Consider the following 22,623-nt stretch of genomic DNA (forward strand, 5'->3'; position numbering starts at 1 on the left):
ATTATTGGGTTTAAGCTTTTTGTATTCTGACTCTATTCTTGTTGTATCCGGAAGTAAAGAGCCTTGAATAGGATTAAAGAAGTTTGATATTGAATTTTCTGTTGACATTTTCAGGAAATGAAAGACCTGAAGATGAAAGCAGATATGGTTAAAAAGTTGATGGAGAAGGGATATCGTGTGAAGGTACTCTCTTTTTTTCATATATGGAATATGCACTCTGGTTTTGGATGAGGTTACTGCTTAAGGTTTGTGTTTAGGTTCTAGGTTTGAGAAATAATAAAAGAACAAAAACGAGATAATCTAATAAGATCTTGCTCTTTATCACATCAAATATCACATTAGTCAGTTGCATTATGTATTGCTAGTTAACGATGATGTGACAGAATAAATTTATGATACCTTTGTATTTGTCCATTTAAAACAGTGCAGGGCAACAGGCAGTGATACGCAGGAAACAACAGGAGCGTTATCCCGTCTTCATGCTCTGGTATGATGGTGCAGGCTTTATTCTGGGACTTCCAATCTGAGTTATTTTTTTACAACATACTATGTATATTTCTCTCCTATTTTTTTGTCCTTCCATTCTATATTCATAAATCATAACGATCTTTGCAGATAGAAGATGTCACTGTTGTGGAAAGTGGACCAAGTGTGGCAAAAAAAGATGTATTTATGATTGTTAGACATACCAAATATGGGCCTAAAAAAGGTGGTGGTGCTCCAAGAAAATTTCAAGATGCTTTGGAGATGGCTCTTAAGGCTCAGGAAGATAATGCGGAATCATTAACAGCTAGTTCTAGTGATTCTATCGAACATGGGAAGCACAGTTCTACTAAATATGGGTTTGAAGCTGCAGAGGAGGTGGGAGGATCAGAGAAAAATAGCAGAGACTGGAATAATGCTTGTCCTTCTGATTACCAAAACATTACCACAAGTGATTCGGTGTCTCCGCCTGAGCCAGAAAATAGGTATAAGAGAGCTGACCGTAACAAGGTTCAATCTCATGCACAAGCACCTCCTGCTGCAACTGAGAATAGATACCAAAGAGCCGAGGTAAGAAACCGATACCAACAAACATCATCGAATAATACAGGTTTCAACAATAGAGGTCCTGGAACAAGGGATGCAGCAAGGCCAAACAATCAATATATTCCTCCTGCAGGATCAAGATACTCAAGGCCTCCTAACACCAATCAAAGACCCGGTTTTGGCTTTTCTAATGCTCAAAGAGGCCCTGGAGAACAAGGTGGACAAGCAGGGATGCGTAGAAACACAGAAGGGAACCCTCAGGATTCTACTCAGAATTCGTTCGGTCGTGACTCCTGGTAAGGTGTTGGCATCTCATCTTTTGCGTCAAACAGAGGAGTGTTGTATGAAAGTTATGGGCAAATGTGTTCCAAACCCAATGTCACTCACCTATTTAGAAACAAGAATGAAGCAATGGGTGTGCTTCCCCATACTCAGCTGAATTAAGCTGAGGCTTTTACAACATCTAGATTAGTAATTTTTGCTTGGAGGAGCACATTTTTTAATAATTTATGTTTAACTATAGAGATGGGGTGTTACTACTACCCCAGTGGAAATTTTGATACATGTATCCTGTTTTTCACCCACTAAGAACAGGCTATTGTTTGATGTGGCTTTGTCATTTTTCATTTCAGAGCCTACCAATAAGATCAAGTTTGAGATACTATAATAAGTTCAACTTTGAGATACTATGTACTAATAATGTCATCTCAGTTCTTTTGTTTAATGGATGCTTTGATTGGGTTAATCTCTTAAAGAGTAACTCCTAAATTTATTACCTTTTGTATGAAGGATGAGGCAGAGTTTTGACTTAGATAGATAATATTAACTCCTAAAGTGTCTAATACAAGTAGCTTAAATTATAAAAAAATTCAAATCAAGAATAAGTGAACTAAATCATACCTTGATTTAGATAGATAATATTTTACTAAATACAAAATGTAGTTTCTTAACATAATTATAAAGTGAAAGAAAGAAGAAAATCCTCTTTTATTAATTACCATGACCTTTTTCTTGTTTTTAATTATATACATTTTTAATTTGAATACAAATATTTTAACTATTATGATTCATGAGAAAACACGTATCAACACAATCCATTTCACTTTTATTCTTTTGGACCGAATTTAGTTCAACACAACCCATTTCACTTTTTTTTTTTTTTACCAAAAATAGGAGACTCGAATCCGCAACCTCTTAATTGAGTATGGAGAGACTATGCCATTTGAGTTATAATTCATTGGCATTTCACTTTTTATTTTTTTGGACCGAATTTAGTTATTCTGGTTACCAAGACCTTTTTGTTTTCAGCGGCCTTTTCCTTTTTTATTTACGTATATTTATTAATTTCAATTCAGATAATTTGACTACTATGGACAAAAGGCATATCAGAAGAATCTGTTTTACTTTTATTATTATGTTAACCACAAATTAGTTTTAATAAATAACATATATATTCAATGAATGTTGCATAAAAAGAGATCCTACCTATTAAATTTAATAATGTATATTAAAAGCAAACTAAATAATGGTTGGTTTTGAAATTCTGAATAGATTGCAAAGATTTATTTCCTAGTAAAATAATATTTCTACAATCATACTTAGATTAAGCCAACGGATAATTATCATTGATTGCTATAATATTAATTAGATTGAAGGAAAATTTTCAACCTTTTATGCTTCTCCTGATGTTAGTAAAACAATAATCTAAAATGATATTGTTTAATTTAATATTTATAATTTTATGTATATAATATATATAACAATCATACATTCTTTATATATAATATTATTCAATTATTTTAACAATAGTTAAAAATATAAATTAAGATAAGCAATAATTAAAAAAATATAACTTTGATATATTATTAATATAAAATAATTTTATATATACATCTAATTATGTAATGTTATATTAGTAAAAATAATTTTATTTTCATATTAATCGCGTAAATAATTATAAAAAAAATTAAATGTGATTTGAAGACTATATTAAATTTTCACTGTCTGCTTATTACAAAGTTTCCAAAAGTGCCAATACCTGTTACAATATCGAAATAATAATTTTAAAAAATATAGTTTAAATAGACATAGAATAAAAAAAATCAATAGAAGGAAACAAATTGTAATAATAACTATCAATAATCAATTCTGTTCCTCTCCTTCCTTCCCTTTTCCATGTTTGACTTATCCTTCCCTTTATATTAAATCATAAAATATTAATTTCTTGGTATTAATTATTAAGGTAATTTATATAGATAAATTAAATAAAAAAATTATACAAATATCCTAAATTGAATTTATCTACATACATGTCTTGTTTAACCTTTTAAATAAATTAAATTAAATAAAATTAATTTATATTTTTTTTATGTAAATTGAATCAACATATATATTGTAAAATTAGTAAATCAAATCAAGTAACGTATATATTGTAAAAGTAGTAAACAAAAGATATCATTGTACAAACATACATAGTAAAACCCAATTTAACTAAACAACTTAAATAATTTTTTTAAAAAAAGAGTTTAAAATATAAAAAATTTTATTAATCATATCTTATAAATAAATTATTTTGTGTTTAAATTTTTAGTTATAAAAGTATTTATTTTAAAGTTGTAGTGTTTGGATAAATGACTTAAAAAATACAATTTTTTTTTATACAAGATAATGGATATTAAAATAATAATGATAATAAATACTTTTTAATATTGAATGTTAATTTTATATAACCTAATCACTAAGATTACAATCGATTATATAAATGGTTCTTTTATTATTCTTTTATTAGTTCTATTTTTCTAACACTTTTAGCATTTTAATTTACAATAATCTTGATGATAATGCCAAGAAAATTATTATGTATTTAGTGTTTGGTGTTTTATTGGGTAAGATATAGTAGGTGAAAATAGAAAACAAATATAAAATATGTGTCATGTATATTTTGTAATAACTATAAAAAAATAACAAGCTATATACAAATAAAACTATATGTAAAAAGAATAGAATACAAACTGAAATTTCATATTACACATAATGTTAAATATAAATTTAATAATAAAAATAGAGTGATAGAATAAAAAAAAAAAGCCCAAAAAGAACATATGCAATATATAGTTCAAATGAAACATTGTGTGAAAATTATAATAGAAGATCAAGATTTCCAACAAATGATATTAAAGTTAAAATAATGAGTACTATCCTTTTTACCTACGAAAGTTGAAAACGTTGATCTATCCATAAAAAAGAAAATTATTATTTGTACTCATAAAACATGAGTTCCATATAATAAAATTATCCAAATACTAAAAAATCACATAAAAACCCCAAATTACCCTCTACCCCTCCTTCTCTCCTTCCCAGTCTCGTCCTCGCCTGAGCCAAACTTTGAGTTCAAAGGCACCAGCACCTCATTTCCTTCATCACTACCATCACCACCACCACCACTATACCTCCATTATCATCTTCTTCACATAAAGCAACAACAACAACAACAATAGAAAAAGCAAATTGTCTCAGACTACCGTACCACTACCGGCGACCACCAAGCTGTCGTCCCCTCACTCGATTTCCTCTCTTCTTCCTCTTTCTCTCGCCCCTTCTCACCCCTTTTCCCTTCTCTGCTCCTCTGCGTAACCACCGCCGTGGCACTTAACAGTCGCTGGCGCTGTCAAGTCCCACCCAACCTCCACTCGCTGCCGTCGCGTCCTTTCCCCCTTTCTTTCCTCCTCCACCCTTTTCCCTCTCTCTTTCTTCTTCTTCCCCTGACACAGAGCTCCAATCCAGCCCCTGTTCAGTCCACAGTTCCACCTGCTCTTCCCCAATCTGCAAACCTAGAGACCACTGAACCTACATCACGCAATCATTCGAAGAAGTAGAAGAGAGAGAGAAGCAAAACATAGAAGGAAAGAGAGAGAAAGAGAGAGAGAATGTTTTTCAAAATGGCTAGAAGACAACCACTAGTTGACGGACTCTGGCGGCGGTGACGAACTCAGAAAATAGAAGGAAATAGAGAGAATGGAGTTAGTGGTGGTGCTGGTGGTGGATGGAAAAAGATGATGCAGATAATGATAAGGATAATTTGGGGTGTTTATGTGATTTTTTAGTGTTTGGATAATTTTGTTATATGAAACTCATATTTTATAAATATAAATAGTAATTTATTTTTTTATAGGTAGATGTACCAACGTTTTCAACTTTCGTAAGTACAAATAGTAATTTACTTTAAAATAATATAAAAGTTAAAATTTAGAGTTATTTAACTTATATAGTACCTTAAAAAACTATATTTTATAATAATTCTATAAAAAACGTTATTTTAATTTTAACAACACTTTTTAAGACGGTAACATGATCGTAATAAAATGATTCATATATAATTGTTGAGTTTGAGATGATCCAAAGAATCCACATACTCCTTGTTTTCAGTGTTGCTCCATCAGACTCCATGGTTTTGCGTTCTTTGAGGAAACCCACTTTTGAATTTGAACAGGTAAAACATCCTTGTTATCTCTATGTAGAACACTATCACCAATATGTCTCAGATCACAACATCATCATCATCATCATCATCATCATCATTATCATTTTTGGTCAACAACAACAACAATCATACTAATAAGAAGAGTTGTTACACAACAACACTTGTTAGCAGCAGCAGCATCTCCCATTTATGCAACGATTTGCTCTCAGAGATCTTCACAAGGCTCCCTTTTCGATCAACAACGATATGCAAATGCGTCTCAAAGAGCTGGCTCGAATTGATTTCAACTGCTCACTTCATTGGCCAGTTCATGGCGACACAGCAGAAGTTCTATGGTGCTTGCTTGGTTTTTCTATCACCCCATCAACTCATGCTAACTTTCCCTCCAGACCCTTATGATGATAGTGATAACGATGATGATTTAGAACATGATCATCAGAACAAAAGGATTGTAATTTCCCCTGAGGTTTTCATCAAAGGGACAGTGTGTGGTTGTTCCATGAATGTTTTCTTGTGTAGTGACAACAGGTACACAAGTGGCTATGGCTATTTCCTCCATGACCCCATTAACAAGGAATCCTTCAAGCTCCCTTCGCTCGAGGTGAAGCAGGAGTGTCTTCATGCTATTGGTTTTACATGTGATCCATATTATTGTAATGACCCTAAAGAGGATTCAAGGAGAAACTATCTTGATCCTAGGAAGTGTTTCAGGGTGGTAAGAATCAAGTCCTTCATTGCAATACACTATGAATTCGAGGTTGATGTTTGGTCCTCAGAGACAGGGAACTGGAGACAAAAGACTGTGATATTAGATGATGGTTTTGCTTTTGCTCCTCATTGGTCAATGAGTTTTGCATATGAAGGAGGATTGTATTTCATGGGTAGGACTAGTATATTTGTTTATGATCCTTATGGACTTAATGGTGAGACACTTGATTACCCTATTGATTCTGACCCAATGAACATTATGAGCTTTGGTTTTCTTGGAATTTCTTGTGGAGACTTGAGGATTGCTGAAATTGGACACAATTATATTAAGGTTTGGGAGTTGGTGTCCATGGACTGGGAATTACTACACCATGTTGATTTCTCAGGACTTTTGCCAAATGAGTTTTGTGCTGATTACTATAAGCGTGTGGGGGGTTTTCACCCATATGAAGGGGAGACTGTGTACTTGTATTCTTTTAATGAAGGGATTTATGTTGCAGATCTTCAGACAATAAAATTTACCTACATCCCTGGATATCAGAAATCTGATTTGAGTCCATTTCATTTGGAGTTGCCACTGTGGTCATCAGAGGAGTGATTCAGATTTCAGAACTTTTTCTTTTAGTCATAGTTTGTTACTTGGTAGATTTTATGTCTTGAATAATTTGATTGTACTTTACTGTAGATTTATGTGTATTATCATATGATACAATATAGTAAACAAATGATGAGAAAGGACCAAATCTTGTTGAGTTGTATTTCGCCTACTTATTTTTTTTCATGTAGAGAAGAGGACATTAAACATAAGATTAGGTGACTAGTTAATTAAGATTTATTGAGGGACAAATGATAAATAATTATTAGATATTTTCATTTTATATTAAGTGTCTCGTTTTAATTTTACACAAGTATCAAGACAATCATTGTATTTAATTGAAAATATAAACAATCAAAAGATATAGACAAAATTATCCCAAATTCTATCTTCTAAATTTTCCTTCCTATCTAATATTAGAAGATATAATATATAAAAAATAATTGATGACTTCTTGAAGTTTGAAAATGATACTTTATTTGTAACAAAACTAAAAATGAAAAGAAATTAAAAGGAATAGATCACAACTGATTTTTTTTAATAAGTGCTTTTGGAATCATACATTAAAAAGAAAACTTGATTTTGTCATCGATATTTATTTCAAAGATAACAAGATGAGGTCTCTTAAATGTGGTCTTCTAGAAACTAAAATACCAAACAGAAGGTAGTCCAGAACCCTAGTGCAAGTGAAGAGAGAAGCAAGTCACTAACGATTGGGGAATGATTCCGAGGCTCTAATGTTTTTGTGCCCATATGTCACCTTTTTTCCTAAGAGTGATCTCAGAGAAAAACCCGTACCGCGAGATTAAATGTGAAGAGTGTGTGGGTTTGTTGTATGGTATTAGGATCGAAGATTGTTCAATCCATCTGACAAAAAAAAAATTGTGTAGTACTTAGGATCAGAGCTTGTTCAATCCATCTAACAAAAAAAAAAGTTTGCAATTGCTATGCTTCATGGTAATTTCACTTCCAGGTTTTGGCCCATGCCCAAGGTCCCATGTGCTCTGTTTCATCCAATTTGTTATTCCAGATTTACCTTAAACTATCATGTTTCCACAAAGGGGTCTTAAACTATCATGTTTCCACAAAGGGGTAAACATGGGATTGACAGCAGAAAACACTAGAGACAAAAATTGAGTTATTCTTATTTTAAAATGCATAGTATACCAAAGACACTTGAAAGCTTAAACTATGACCCTATGACTATGAGGCATAAATGCTTCACCCCTTCATTTCCTTGACTTTCATCACCTTGTAACTTTATGCGAGTGATATCGGGGAATACTGCGGCATGAGATTAGTACTAGCAGAAAGATAAAGGCTAAAAACTACTAGATACAAATGAAGACAGATTTAAGATATTTTTGTCCTTGGCACTTTACAAAAATATCTTCACACGTCACCACGAGTGACAAGCAGCATATGAATGGCATTCAAGAACCATCTAAAATTATACAATTAGAGGTTGGTAATTATTGAGAGATGGTTATGAAACTAGACAATTTTGTTCTCAAGTTTCCTTAATTCGTGCCTTCTTGAAACTTCATGCAAGTGATCCCCACATTCGAGTTCACACCGTCTTGAGACTTCATGCCGGCAATCCCGGAGGGAATTCCGTAACCCGTAACATAAGATTAATGCTTCAACAAATTTAAACCTGCAAGCTAGCTAGTGTTCGCCAACAGATTTTGGCCAAAATTATCACACACACTCGTATGGTTTAATTTTGATGCACTATCAAAAATAAAAAGTTTGAACAGGTGTTCAAGTTTGTCTTGCCAAATCATTTGAAGTGTTTTGAGTGAATCACCCAATACCTTGAAAATCTTATCAATAGAAATATGTGGTTGAATGGCAATGTGAGACTTGTACACTGAACTCATCAAAATTAAGTTCAAAATGAAAAGAAAAATGACATATTCAATTCTGATATTACTTTATGTTCTGTCTTTAGAATAGAGCCTCTAAATGCTTGAGGTATTTTTACATGCCACCACAAGTAAAAAGGAGATATCCTAATAACACTCTAAAGCTTAACTAAGAATGCACATCAATCAATGATCCTAGAGATGTTTGTAACTTAAATATTCAGCCACCATGTTTCCTTAATTCTTGCAGTCTTGTAAGTTCATGGGGATGATTTTAGAGGAAATTCCAAGTTGCTTTAAAAAATATATATATCTAAGCTCATTTGTTAGATGAAACAGGCAGACGACACATCTAATGGGAATGTTTATTAACATTACATAGATAGACACACCATGAGATAATGTGAATTATTACAACTATAGGTGCATCAACATAACTAAATATATAGTTAATATTATTCGCGCAAGTGTTTTATCTTGGTGTCAAAATTGTGCACCAACAATGGAACTGTATAATTAACAAGCCACAATAAGTTGATGACTATATCAAGATAGGTAAAGTACCATTAAAATTTATAGGCATAAAACTCCAGGTATACTACATAATTCTGACGACCTTAAAAACAGATTTCTTGCCCAGTCCCAAAATCTATTCAAGATTAATAAATGAGTATATTATACATTTCTTTAATTTGTAATTTCAATGTAAGATTCCAAACATGGGAGACAAAGGAAAGATAACATTTCCCATTAAAAAAAAGTGAAAAAAGCTCTTATAAATGCTAAGAAATCTCCTCTTAACACTCTTCCATTCATTTCGATATATCATATACTTTTGTTAACAAATTTATTTGACCCTATATATCATTGAGGAAAACAAAACAAAGAAGAGATTATCATCACAGCAATATGAACCTGATTCTGGAGTAGCGCCATATAGGGGAACTAATCGTAGTTATCATCATCAGAACCCTTCTTCTTAGGCTTGCGATATGTTTCCTCAACTTGCTTTGCCTTGTGCAAGGTAGTGTCAATTAGCTTGGTAATGTTAGGAACTTGATAATTTTGAGCCACATAAATGCCACAGACTGTCCCTGCTATGAATGAGAAGCAACTCCTGATTATGCCCATCAGTACAGGCTCGAGCAATTTCCTGCTGTTTAAATATCCAATATCTGCAAGAATCATGGCCAGAAATCGCCATATCAGACACAATGTCCAAAACAGACTCACTTTTGTTTTTCCAAAGTACATTTACACTAATAAAGCATACAATTCAATTCAGAAAAGAATCCCAAAATCTTTACAAAAAAAAAGTAAAGCCGTCGATTGCAACTCATGACACCATCTGAATTTTACCTACACGCTTCAATATTAGAGGTTCAAATCCTGAAGTTGCTTGGTGAGATTTTCACATTATAATCACCTATTACCCAAAATTTCATGATCATCTTTGCAAACCAAGATAATAATATTTGTTTTTTTTTTAAATAAAGTGTATTTAGACAATGTCTATACTATATACACCAAATCACAAATACAATGTCCAGAATCTTAGCCCTGTGTAAAACAGAATACAGAAGAGATGCTCTTTGAATCCCTATCTTCCCAAATAACCCTTCCATTTGCATAAATTGAAATGATTTATCAAGCATGAAAAGTATGAAATTCGACTGTACTAGAACATCTTTTTCTTTTCAACTTCCACTCAATCCCAAAAATAAGAAAAATTATACTGTACAATGACTGAAAAAACAAAACAAGGAGCAAAGAAAAAACCGTACCGTATCTGAGGATATTGAGTTGAATTTGAAAACTTGGGCGAAATTCCGAAACCCTAAACGCGATGAAGGGAAGAAAGATAGTGACGGAAAACTTATGCACCGCCCTGTGAATCCCTGAGTGAATCTCTGATAGTCTGATTTGATTTTCAACTTGTTTCCAAACGCACCGTTTTAATCGTGTAACGGTCAAAGGTCAAAACTATTTTTGCTTACGGCCCACGTTACTACTATACACGTGGCCAAGTTTGGTTCATGGTGTGCAACTTATCGAGGGTGCACTATAATACCTTCTCTCTGCTTGACCACCCATGTTCCATCAGCGTCAAGATCACTTTTTCTTTTATTTATTTATTTTTTTATGAATTATATCTTTAATTATGGAAATACAATATATTTTATGATTAGTGGTTTATATTGCAGACTTAAAATTCAAGTACAATCAACTTTTTAATAGATGAAAGTTATTAAATAATTGTGAGTTGGTTTGATAAAGACGTCTAAAATATCTTTTTTTAAATATGTTTTTTAATAATTAAAATTTAACATATATAATCGATTAAAATGTGTTATTTTTATCAAAATTAGGTCAAATAAATTAATTTAACCGAAAAAATAATGAATCAAATCTTGAACTATAAAGAATATTTTAATAGTATTGTAGTTATTTTTTATAACAAAAATAATATTAATTTAGATCAGTTCAAGATTTGATTCATTATTTTTCGGTCAAATTAATTTGTTTGGCCTAATTTTGACAAAAATAACACGTTTTAATCGATTATATATGTTAAATTTTAATTATTAATAAACATCTTAAAAAAAGATGTTATAAACGTCTTTATCTGAGTAACTCCTTAAACAATTTGATTGATTTAACTAAATTTTCAAACTGTCAATTATCAACTTTACCTAAAATTTACTACATATCAATTTTCACCTTTAATTATTCTATCAACCAATACTTGAGCTTTTTAGAAAAATTCTAATCGTCAACCGATTAAATAATAATCACAAAATTAACTAGACATCATAGCTTAACTTTAACCTTAAGGTAGCGTTTGGTGGAGAGACAGAGACGAAAAGACTGAGACTGAGAGACAAAGACTAAGAGACAGAGATTGAAATAAATATCAGTATTCTGTTTGGTGCAAAATGAGAGACAGAAATTGAAATAAGAATGAAACTCTAATTCAATGTGCACAAAGAATAAAATTGGAATTAATTAATTGAAATAAGGGTATTTTAGGTATAAAATGTTATTAAAGTTTCAATCTCCATCTTTAAAAATTTTAGTCCCCTATGTCCCTACTTTTTTGAGGTATTGAAATACCGAAATTTTGGAGACAGAGACAGAAATTTTAGTACCAATCTCTGAACCAACAAACATAATACTATCAGTCTCTCAATTTTTGTTTCAATACCTCAAAACAAACGCTACCTCAGAGACATTATTGGTTTATAATTCTTAAACCAAACTCAAAAATTAAAATATATAAAATGTACAATTCTCAATTGAAATACCAACAAAAGAAAAAAGGTAAATGAATATACACCTACAATACTACAAAAGAAGAAAACAAAATGAAACTACAACCTAGATAAGAAATTAAGAATTAATGAACTACACCATCACCCAGCTTCACTCCACGGTAATAATCCTTGCATTCAAACATACGTGGGAAAGAAGTAGCAAAATGTTCTTTGGGGTTCCCACTACACTGATGCTGAGGTGGAAAATGGTAACAAGGCTCAGGTGACAAGTCCCTAAGACAAGGTGGAAAATGTGTTTCATTACTTACCAGCCCATAAAGTAACCAAGGCTTCAAACCCCCAAAACCTTGAGCCACATACCCAAAAGTAGACAATGAAGAAGTCACCAACACATCACATAAACTTAGTAGATACATATCCACCAATGCCTTTATGTTATGCACATTATCATTAAACTTTTGCTTTTCTTCATGACTTGGTTGATAAACTCTTATTACTTCTCCGGTAATAGTTGGTCCTTTAAGGTACATACTTCTCAAATTTTCACCATATTCTGGATACAAAGATGCCACAAGCACAGCCTTTAGAGTATGGTTGTTTCTCCCCACCTTTGAAGCCGTCGTGCCGGCCGGATTTCGCGTATCGACCTCCGGAAGTATCTTGTTACTTGTAGCACAACTTAAAAGCAAGTCCATAACTGCTTGTTGAGGAGTGAAAGTGGGTCTAAACACTCTTATCTACAAATATTTTATCAGCAATATGTAAATATTTTTATAGTCTTAACTAATCTCGTATTTGTTACTATTATAAATAATGGTGGAAATTCAGGTGTAGTCGACTTCATGTGAAGTTGATAACTAAGAGCTGTTAGATAATTTGACTGAATTGACTAAATTTTCATCTAACGGCTCTCAACTATCAATTTCACGTGAAATTGACTGCACTTGAGTTTTCGCCATAAATAATACATTGAATAGTAAAAAAAATATATTTTATTCTTTTTTTCTTTATGCTTTTAGTAACAATTTTTTGAATCCGTCACTACTTACTTGTAGTCCAATCCTCTCGTCTGCTTTCGCCAAGTATGCATCATAGAATTTACTAATTTGTCCCCACGCCTGGTTCGAAGGGTGGAAAAGGTACCGGCCGACGTGGTGGAAAACGGCATCCTTTTCCGGGAACATCTTGTTCATATCATGACTAAAAGATGGAGTCATGAACAGAGAAGGCACAAAGTACTGATCTGATTGAACAATCAAGACAGTAACTTTCTTGAGAGCTTCTTGATTATGATCACAATGAAAAAAGATTTCAGGATCTTCTTTTGTATGTTGTAGATTAATAAACAGAACAGAAGGCAATAACAATTGATCCAATGTCAAGTTTCTAGCTTTGTCCACCTTAGCTAACACTACACTTTGATATGTGTCAATATTCTCATGGTTCCAAAAGGGTGAGTTCTTAGGCAAAATCCAAGTTGACCCATGAAATGGTTCACAGAATAGGCCATTCATATCTGCTTCAAATCTTACCAACAGAACTCTGTCTGTGAGGACGGCGAAGAGGAAGGCGGCGGCGATGCTAATCATTCGATTTCCCAGTCCATTTGCAGGTGTCCATACAAGATATTTGCACTTTGCAGCATCAACATTATCATTGTGATGATGATGATGATGTGTTTTAGAACTTGGGGTTGTTATTTTTTGCATGGATATTTTGTAAGCTCTAGAGTTTGGTCCACATCTTTTGTGAAATTCTTCATAGTTTCTGAGTTTAGATATCAAATATGGAGATGGCTTGTGATTAGAAGGTTTGCGGTATAAATGGGATTGATACCTGCTTAGGCATGTTGATTCATCAAATCCAGAAGCTAAAAGTCCATCAAGAAATTTGTCATGTGTGGTTGAATTTTTTGAATCATTTGTTGAAAGTTTCTGTGTTATTTTTTGGCCCTGAAAAATTAGAGAACAATAATATCATCAATTCCGCTACCTTACCAACAATATTTCTATCAACTTCTGCCAACTCTTGTTTATGATTGTGTTTAATTGTGGATGTGTCTAATAAAAATGTTTTTTTTATGGTTGTGTTTAATGAAAGTGTCTTTATATATGTATTTCTTGGATGTGTCTCTTTAATCTTTATACATGTGTTTAAAATATAATAATTAATTATTGTTGGTAATAAGTTAGCAGATAATATATTGGTACCGTATACTTTTTCAAATATCATATATAAGTATAAGAAGTATTTAGACATTATTTGTAACACTTCTTAAAAATGATTTATTATTAGAAGTAATAAATAAAATAATAAATTATGAGTTTTAATTTAAAATAAAGAATTAAAATTTGCTTAATTAACGAGTGTAATATTTATTTAATAAAAAAATTACAAATGAGTGTTAATTTTTGAGACAAAAATATAAATATAGCAAAATAAAAATTATTTAATTGTAAGAATATAAATAGAGATTGAAAATTTTAATATTTTTGTCTTTTTCTTTATCTATTTGTTTTGTCTTGGAGATAAAATGCCATTACAAGTTTTTTTTTTTTTTAAAAGAAGAGTTTATTCTAAAATTCATGTACAAACCTTAGTTTGGTACTTTAATTTTTATAATTAAGTTACTACTATTCCATTTACTTACTGTGAATATCAAATAAGAGCACTTATTATAAATCTCGTAAATCATAAATTATTTCTCGATTTTTAAATTTGTGCCTTATCTAATCTGTACCATAGTTTTAACAAAATTTTATGTACTACATAATCATACCTCATAAGAACACAATATATAATAATGAACGAAAACTTAACGTTAATAAAAACGAAAAAACTTAAGTTGAAAAAAATAGGGAAAAAATAAATAAAAAAGAAGCATATAACTAACCTCCACCTGTTACTGTTCCTTGTGAAGCAGTGCAATTATTCTGAACTTTCCCTTGAGATACCTTAATTTAGCCATTAATTAAGTTTAGATTAGACTTTAGAATGAATTACACGTTAAAAATAAAAAAAAAAGTATCATCAAAATTCCTAATTTAGTAATTTTAGAGAGTTTGATTTTGATTCACACACAACTTATTCAACCAATTTCATTTTTTAGATGGTTATTTTTTCCACCCGTAGTTATTTTTTTTAAGGCCAATCCTCAAATATCTAAAATTTTATCCAAAAATAAAAATGATATCAGAAATATAGGTTGAAATTATTGGGTTAAAATTAAGTTTTTTTATTAGTTAAAACTCTTTTTTCTGGCAAATATTAATCTATAAAAGATAAAACGAAATACATAAATATTTAGGAAATAATAGAGACCAAAATAAAATATCTTAAATTTTAAAATAATTTGACAAAAATTACAAAGAATTAAACAAAAAAAATATATAAATTTGGTAGAAATTTAAAACTTATTTAAACTAAAATCATATATAAAAATAACAAGAAGGACATTACAACTTTACAATGTTGCTTACCTCAATAGTATTATTCTTTTCTTCTCCTCCTTCTCCTAAGTTCTCATGTGTCATATTTTGGACTATTCCTCTTCCTTGCAATTCCATGCTATGATTATTATTATTATTATTATTATCATTCTGATATTTTCCTGCTAATAATACTTTTTGAAACCCCTCAAAAGGAAGAAAATTGTTTGAGATTTTGCACATTGAGGTAATTGTGATGAAAACCAAAGGAATAGCTATGAAAAGCACAAGGAGAAACTTTGAAACTTTTTTGTTACTCAACCCCATGTTGTCAATTGCATCATCAAGTATTTCCATGGCCCTTAAATTAGATATTTACTGCCAAAAATAATAATCAATCAAGATGCCAGAACAATAAGAATATATATTTTATTTGAAAAATGCTATTTGTACACCAAAATCAGCTAGCCACTAAAATCAACTACTAGTGTATTTGCGTATAAATACATGTGTAATTTAATTTATTTTCATAGCGTATTTGTATTTTAACATGTATTTTACATTAGTGGCTGACTTTGATGGCTGATTTTGGTGTACACGTAACATAACTCATTTTATTTAGTATTATTATTCTATTTGTAATTAAAAAAATCAAATAAAATCACTACATTTAGCATGGTTTATTTGTTAGATATATGATCATGATTATGTCATTATTCATTAATAAATAAAATAATCTTACCATTTTTATTATTATCATCATCATCATCATCCAATAAACAGAACATCATATAATTAATCTAGACTCTTGCAGCTTTAATCTGAGTATATCATTTCAATTCTGAATTATGTAAGGAATTTATTCGAAAAATAAACAAAGGGTATATAACTATATATCATGAATTATGCTATATCAACATGATTATGATTATTCAAAACTTAGGAATTTATCTACAGGATATTTATAAAGCTAAGTGAAACACATATGTTATATGATTCTAGCTCATAAGTGTGCTTCTCAATAAGATGATCCATCAAAAAAACATTTACAGAACAGAAGAATAAACAATAAAGAGATGGGAAAAAAGTCAACTCCTCAAACCAGATTAGTCCTAGTGATCATAATTAAAAAAAAAAAGAAAAATACCTTGTGGGAGAAAATATTCAGGGATTCTGTACAGAGGCTCCACAAAGACAGTATTTTTTTGGGGGGTATAATCAGAGACAACCTTGTTAAAATACATAAGTTTCTAGATTCAGCTTTTTCTCTTTGTTTTTCCCCCTTTGAATAGGCTTAGCATAATTTGAGGCTAAGAAATTCAAATTGTGTGTTTTAAGAAGGAATCAATTAGTTTCTTGAAATGTTCATTGAGAATCATATCCTCACTAAAAAAGCCAAGACTATTAAGTATATCATATTATCAATACAAATAATCTAATTGATATTTATTTTATAATAAACAGAGGACTAATAATGTCTTAAAAAAAAGTTACATATCTATTTATGAAAAATCATCACAAAGATAATCAACTATTTTTGGAGTGAAACTTTACCTGTTTTGATAGGATTTATGATAAATAAAGAGTCGTTGATAAAAGTTATATGAAAATTCAAAAAATAACGAAGGTTTCATTAATCATTATTCAAAACTACATCATTTTTATATTCATGTGACAGTAAAAGAATACACACCAGTACACCACTGTAAATAACGAAATGCATGGACAACTTTATTTCGTTTCGCATTATCTATCGACGGAAAAATATATATGTCCATCATTTATTATCGTAGAAGACTTAATTAATATTAAAAAAAAACTAATTAGTCCAAAATTAAAATTTTGAGAATATAATTGTTATTTTACTCCAAGAAAAATATAATAGGATTATGTGAGAATGAATACAAAAGATCCGACCATCAATCAACACAATAAAAAAAAAAGGAGATTTCTAATGATAAGAAAATAACAAAAATATTACATTCAGAAAGGATAAGGTTCTAGTGGCTATAAATTTTTCAACGTGTTTTTTGGTCTCATCGAAAATTTTTGGTGGTGATAGGATCTTTCCTAATTTGCGAGATCCTTGATAGTTATACATTCTTTTTAATTTCATAATATATTTTTAATTTCAACATGAATATATGTGATACATTGATAACAAACAAATAATAGTAACTGATTTATGAAAAATATACCTTTTTCATATAAAACTATGAGCAATATACTATACATTTTGAAGTCTCTACATCTAAGGAGATCTTTTCTACTAGTAAGTTATTATATAAAAGTCAGGATCGGATATGGTTTTAATTTCTGTATGATTATATACATATTTTCTTTAAATAATAATATGTGTAGATTTTTACAATTCCGAATAAAGTTGCACAAACAGGTTTACACACAGATTAATTGAGGAGATAATATTCAATTTAATCCATCAACTTGTATGAGTTTTAATTTAGTCTCTGAAGTTTCAATTGCCTCTATTTAGTCTTTAAACTTTGCGAATGTGACTCACATTAATCTATAAGCTAATTTTCGATACAAAAACGTTAACGGAACGCTGATGTGGACAACCAAATATCACGTTGATTCTATAAAACGACGTCATTTTTATTTTGACACTTTTAATAGTCTAAAAAAAATATCGTAAGTAGTATTTATTGAAACTTTTTTTCCTAAAATAAGTGTTCTGACGCCGTTTTTGAACTATTTAAGCGTCAAAACCAAAACGATATCATTTTACAAGTTTCAGTATGACATTTGGTTGTCCATGTCAGGGTTTTATTAACGTTTTTGTGGCGGAAATTGTCCCAAGGACTAAGGTGAATCACATTTATAAAGTTTGCGAACTAAAGAAAGACAATTGTGATATCATGAGTAAAATAGCAAGAAGACTTGAGTGATATCTGAAAAATAAATAAATAGTACAGCACGTGTGAAGGTTGTGATGGCATGCATGCATGGCGGGGACAATAATCCTAACTACCATAACGGTCTAAACTACCTAAATCTACTCCAAAAACCAAACCAGACCACCTTAATTCCAATTCCTTTATCATCACAAACAAAAACATTCTTTTCTTTATTCATCAATCTGCATCTTATGTCATTGCTCTCTTGATTCTTCAAATCAAAGCCTTAAAAATTCTGAGCAGTAAGTCTTCCTCTATTTTTTTAACCTTCCTAATTTAATGTTGTTTCAATTGTGCATTTCAACATTGTATTTACATGATTATGTATACCTCTCCTTTAATATGAACATGGAAATTAGGGATCTTTGAAGGGAAAAAATAAAATAAAATTAAACAATCATTCTTAGAAATTAGCATTATGATGATCAAATCAATAAGAACACAACACAATGAACATTAGATAAGTTTCAAGCCTTGGATGAATAAGCAATTACATTGTTTCCTAAGGATCATTTGTCACCCTTTTTTTTTCATAATTAATTTTTCTTTGAATTAAATAAAAAAGTTTTTCCAACATGTTTGGCTTCCTTTTTTTTTTTTTCTCTTTCTCTCTGCAGTGCAGGAAATGGGATACTAAACTTCCTGGTATAATAACAAGACAAGAAACTGCTAGGAAGATCACCAATTCCTGGCGGGGGTATCTATGTAATTTCCTCAAAATGTTTGACACTGGTTACAAGTCACAGTATATTGGAGGCCAGAGGGAGAAGTTTGTAAGGTACACAAATTCTTATACAAAATAAAGATACAATTGCTTCAAATGTTCACAAGTGGTACTTACATAAAAGTTTCATGATTATCATGGTTATGAAATAAGGTAAATATTGAGAGTAGACTATTATTATGGTCCTGAAAAAAGTGATACAAAATAGTCTCATAGACTACGTTTAATTCTGAGAACAGGAAATTAAGAACAAGACACAAAAGACGAAGACACAAAAATTAGTGTTCTTATATTTTGTTTGGTGATAAACTAGAATTAATTGTGAAAGCCTAATTTACCTTATTTTTTCCGTACAAAAAATCTTGGAAGAAAAATATAATTATGAAAATTTGATAAAAATAATGAAAGAAAAAATAAAAAATAAGTTATATTTCTTGTTAGTGTCTCTGTGTCCTGTCACAAAATACATTAATTCAGTATCTCTGAATACAAGGTCTCTGTCCATAAAATCGGTTATGTGATGAATTCACTCAAAGGCCAATAATGAAGCTAACATAGAGTGTATAATGCAGGTTGGATGATCTTGATTCTAACATGTCATTCTCAGGCAGACCGAGTTTGATGGATAGGCTAAGATCGATCTTCCATGTTGGCGGCCGCGCAAGGAAGAATCCGTCACAATCCTTTAGGCTAGGAGTGAAGAAAGGATCAGCAGGACTCAGAACATTTGGAAGGTCACTGAAAACAGGTGTAACTACTTGGGCAGTGTTCCCTGAAGATCTCAAAGTTTCAGAGAAGAAAGTGTTTGATCCTCAAGACAAGCACCTTCTCCATTGGAACAAGTTCTTTGAGATCCTCTGCATTTTTTCAGTAGCTGTTGACCCTTTCTTCTTCTATCTCCCTTACTTCAACGTCAAGTCATTCTGCCTCGCCATAGATAGCACGCTGGCGAATTTTACAGCAGCATTGAGGACTGTATTGGATTTTATCTATCTCCTGCGCATAAGCTTTCAGTTCCGAACTGCTTATATCGCGCCTTCATCTCGTGTGTTTGGAAGAGGTGAACTTGTCATAGATCCTGCAAAGATTGCCAGTCGATATTTACAGCGATATTTCATTATCGACTTCATGTCTGTGTTTCCTGTGCCACAGGTTTGAAAACCATGCCTTTTGAATTGTCAAGGGCTACTGAACAAAACTTCTAACTTCAATACAAGTTGATGATGATTTTAGTTATATTTGAAAATTGCTTTGTCGATATGGTTCATTTTCTACATGTTCCTAATGCAGATTATAGTGTGGAAATATCTATACAAAACAAGACATTCAGAGGTATTGAGTACGAAAACGGCACTGTTGAGAACTGTGATCCTGCAATATTTTCCAAGATTTCTAAGGTTTCTTCCATTAGCATCGGAAGTTAAAAAGACAGCTGGTGTTTTTGCAGAAAATGCACTGCTTGGAGCCATTTACTATTTGATTTGGTTTATGCTAGCTAGTCATGTAAGTGCATGTTGCATGATTGAACCTTCTTATTATTCTTTAGGGTCCTCATTTGATCATCATGTGTACTTTTAATTAATTAGAGATGTCTTGTTTATAGCAAGAATCACCAAAAGTATCACCACTAATCTCTACTAGCCTACTAAATCAAGAATTTTTCACCATATAGAGGATAAAGTCGTCCACCAAGATTTGAAAATGATGAATTCATCTCTCACCATTCAAAAAATGGTGACAAATTAGTCCTTTCATACTAAATCCATCCATAAATCCAAGGATTCAACTCAAAAGTGCAACATTTCAACTGTTTATGAGAAAAAAAAGGTTTAGGATTTTATAAACTAAAAACATAGGCATAATGATTGATACATCGTAAACTGACAGTGTAAAAAGTTTTACTAAGAACATTCTTCTACTTTGTTCCAGATAACTGGCTCCGTTTGGTACTTACTTGCCATAGAACGCAATGACACATGTTGGAACAATGTTTGTCTTGAAGATAATAGATGTAATAGTCATTTCTTGTATTGTGGAAGTACCAATAAGCACATCCCAGGGTTTGATGCTTGGAAAAATGTCAGTGAGGATGTTCTTGTAAAGAAGTGCTTTGTTGATGGTGAGTTCAATTATGGAATCTTTGCTCAAGCAATCAAGAGTGGTATTGTTGCTTCTGTTGAAGTGTTTCCTAAGTTCTGTTACTGTTTATGGTGGGGCCTTCAAAATCTGAGGTAAATTGTTGCACTGCCTACACTATATAACTAGCAAAAGCAGTAGGCAATGACGAATTCAGAAAATTTAGATAGTATATATATGCGCCATCTTGGCACAAATTGTCCTGCATTAGTGGCTAACTCCGTGGTTGGAACCTATGATCTTGTTATCTTGGTGTAAGGCCAAAATGTAATAAATAATGGTGGATAAATATGCACTAACAATTGTATTATCTTAAAGATTTTCCAAATCTCAGTAGGGACTCCCCTGTAAAGTTAAAACAAGTAACCTAAGGGATATCCATATAGGCATAAGAAATCAAGGGAATGTCATATGTAATATAATTTAACATTGGAGAAAATCATTGCAATTTAAATATGCATTGGCAAATTTTGAACAAGCTTGAGCTTTCTTCTGTTTTGTGTTTGACAGTACAATTGGCCAAGGGCTTTCAACCAGCACCTACAGTAAAGAGGTGTGGTTTTCCATAGCAATAGCTGTTATGGGGCTCATCCTTTTCGCACTTCTGATTGGAAACATGCAGGTGAACAACACAGCAAGCACTATTGATATTCAATTTATTGAGGATGCTTATTGATATGCAAATTACATAAAACTAGTTTTCCTTGGAAAAGATACATGGCTTAAGTTTGATCTACTCCTGTTTTTACTCCTTTGTTTGACTTGATATGTTAAGACATTTGTATTATGTCATGAAAATTCGACAAAGTTTTATGTTAGCTGTCAAAGGCCTAGCACAACCCTCCTCTTTTATCCAGGCTTGGGATTGGGACCGGCTATGTAACATAGGCAGAGTTGGGTTTAGTAACTATTAGATGGTCTCTACAAACTTCGGTATTAGTTTCAAGTTTTTTATATGATTTAAGATTCTATATATCCTTGGTGTCTAATTCAAATTGGAGGAGTTTCAATTCCATGCACTTTCTTTGTTCCCTAGAAAATAGTTCACTATGGTTTTCATCATAGCCACCCTTGGACTCAGGTACTTCATCTTAGTTCATTCATATCACTCACAATAACCACAAACCTCATTCTATCATTCTATGTTTCTCTTCCATGTGAAATGACTGGAGCTGCAGTTTGTGTTTATTTGCTTAACTTAAACTGTTAGCAGATGATCTTTTGAAATGTTCAATAGATGAATCAAAACATCTTTATGCTTTAGGACACAAACATTTCATGTTCATGTCATAAAATCAAACGTACTTAAAAAAATTTGCATGGCAAGTTCTAATCTTTGTGTCATCATGGAAATGAACAGACATACCTTGACTCAATGTCGGTTCATCTTGACGAAATGAGGATCCAAAGACGTGATTCCGAGCTATGGATGCATCATCGCTCGCTTCCTCCAGAACTAAGG

General features: G+C 31.5%; 5 protein-coding genes across 9 annotated transcripts in view; 4 read left to right on the forward strand and 1 right to left on the reverse strand.

The window, feature by feature from the left end:
* The window catches only part of LOC107463811 (translation initiation factor IF3-1, mitochondrial), a 4,657-nt gene extending 2,964 nt beyond the window's left edge, over positions 1–1,693 (forward strand). The window contains exons 7-9 of the mRNA XM_016082690.3: positions 115–183; positions 425–487; positions 616–1,693. Of these exons, the coding sequence (XP_015938176.1) occupies positions 115–183; positions 425–487; positions 616–1,329 (846 nt within the window). The 3' untranslated portion in view covers positions 1,330–1,693. The remainder of the gene's footprint in view (positions 1–114; positions 184–424; positions 488–615) is intronic.
* A 4,126-nt stretch (positions 1,694–5,819) lies between these two features.
* Positions 5,820–6,815, forward strand: LOC107463725 (uncharacterized). Its single transcript, XM_016082579.1, has one exon. It carries the CDS (start codon positions 5,820–5,822, stop codon positions 6,813–6,815), a length of 996 nt encoding a protein of 331 aa, XP_015938065.1.
* A 2,431-nt stretch (positions 6,816–9,246) lies between these two features.
* Positions 9,247–16,781, reverse strand: LOC107463783 (galactoside 2-alpha-L-fucosyltransferase-like). Of its 5 annotated transcripts, none has more exons than XM_052253868.1 (4): positions 16,531–16,781; positions 15,435–15,522; positions 14,849–14,909; positions 9,247–9,855 (listed from the first exon to the last, which is right to left on the reverse strand). In XM_052253868.1, the coding sequence occupies exons 2-4, from the start codon at positions 15,519–15,521 to the stop codon at positions 9,626–9,628; spliced, it is 378 nt and encodes a 125-aa protein (XP_052109828.1). In that variant the 5' UTR covers position 15,522; positions 16,531–16,781; the 3' UTR covers positions 9,247–9,625. The 5 variants fall into 5 exon arrangements, with proteins under 5 accessions (XP_052109828.1, XP_020987827.1, XP_020987828.1 ...); XM_021132168.2 differs by having other exon boundaries at positions 15,435–15,761; XM_021132169.2 differs by lacking the exon at positions 16,531–16,781 and adding an exon at positions 13,792–13,907 and having other exon boundaries at positions 15,435–15,520.
* Positions 16,782–19,020: 2,239 nt separating this feature from the next.
* Positions 19,021–20,215, forward strand: LOC127741462 (putative cyclic nucleotide-gated ion channel 8). The gene is made up of 2 exons (XM_052253913.1): positions 19,021–19,079; positions 19,598–20,215. Exons 1-2 carry the CDS (start codon positions 19,021–19,023, stop codon positions 20,181–20,183), a joined length of 645 nt encoding a protein of 214 aa, XP_052109873.1. The 3' UTR covers positions 20,184–20,215.
* The window catches only part of LOC107463782 (putative cyclic nucleotide-gated ion channel 7), a 3,728-nt gene continuing 1,319 nt past the window's right edge, over positions 20,215–22,623 (forward strand). The window contains 4 exon segments of the mRNA XM_021132167.2: positions 20,215–20,528; positions 20,955–21,256; positions 21,672–21,783; positions 22,522–22,623. Of these exon segments, the coding sequence (XP_020987826.2) occupies positions 20,301–20,528; positions 20,955–21,256; positions 21,672–21,783; positions 22,522–22,623 (744 nt within the window). The 5' untranslated portion in view covers positions 20,215–20,300.

The sequence above is a fragment of the Arachis duranensis genome, chromosome 9 (assembly GCF_000817695.3).
Source record: "Arachis duranensis cultivar V14167 chromosome 9, aradu.V14167.gnm2.J7QH, whole genome shotgun sequence".
NCBI lineage: Eukaryota > Viridiplantae > Streptophyta > Magnoliopsida > Fabales > Fabaceae > Arachis > Arachis duranensis.

Coding starts and splice junctions, on each gene's coding strand:
- LOC107463783 (XM_052253867.1), bottom strand. CDS start 13,664: ATGCAAAAAATAACAACCCCAAGTTCTAAAACACATCATCATCATCAT.
- LOC107463725 (XM_016082579.1), top strand. CDS start 5,820: ATGGCGACACAGCAGAAGTTCTATGGTGCTTGCTTGGTTTTTCTATCA.
- LOC127741462 (XM_052253913.1), top strand. CDS start 19,021: ATGTTTGACACTGGTTACAAGTCACAGTATATTGGAGGCCAGAGGGAG. Junction 19,080..19,597: donor CAGAGGGAGAAGTTTGTAAG/GTACACAAATTC, acceptor TGTATAATGCAG/GTTGGATGATCTTGATTCTA.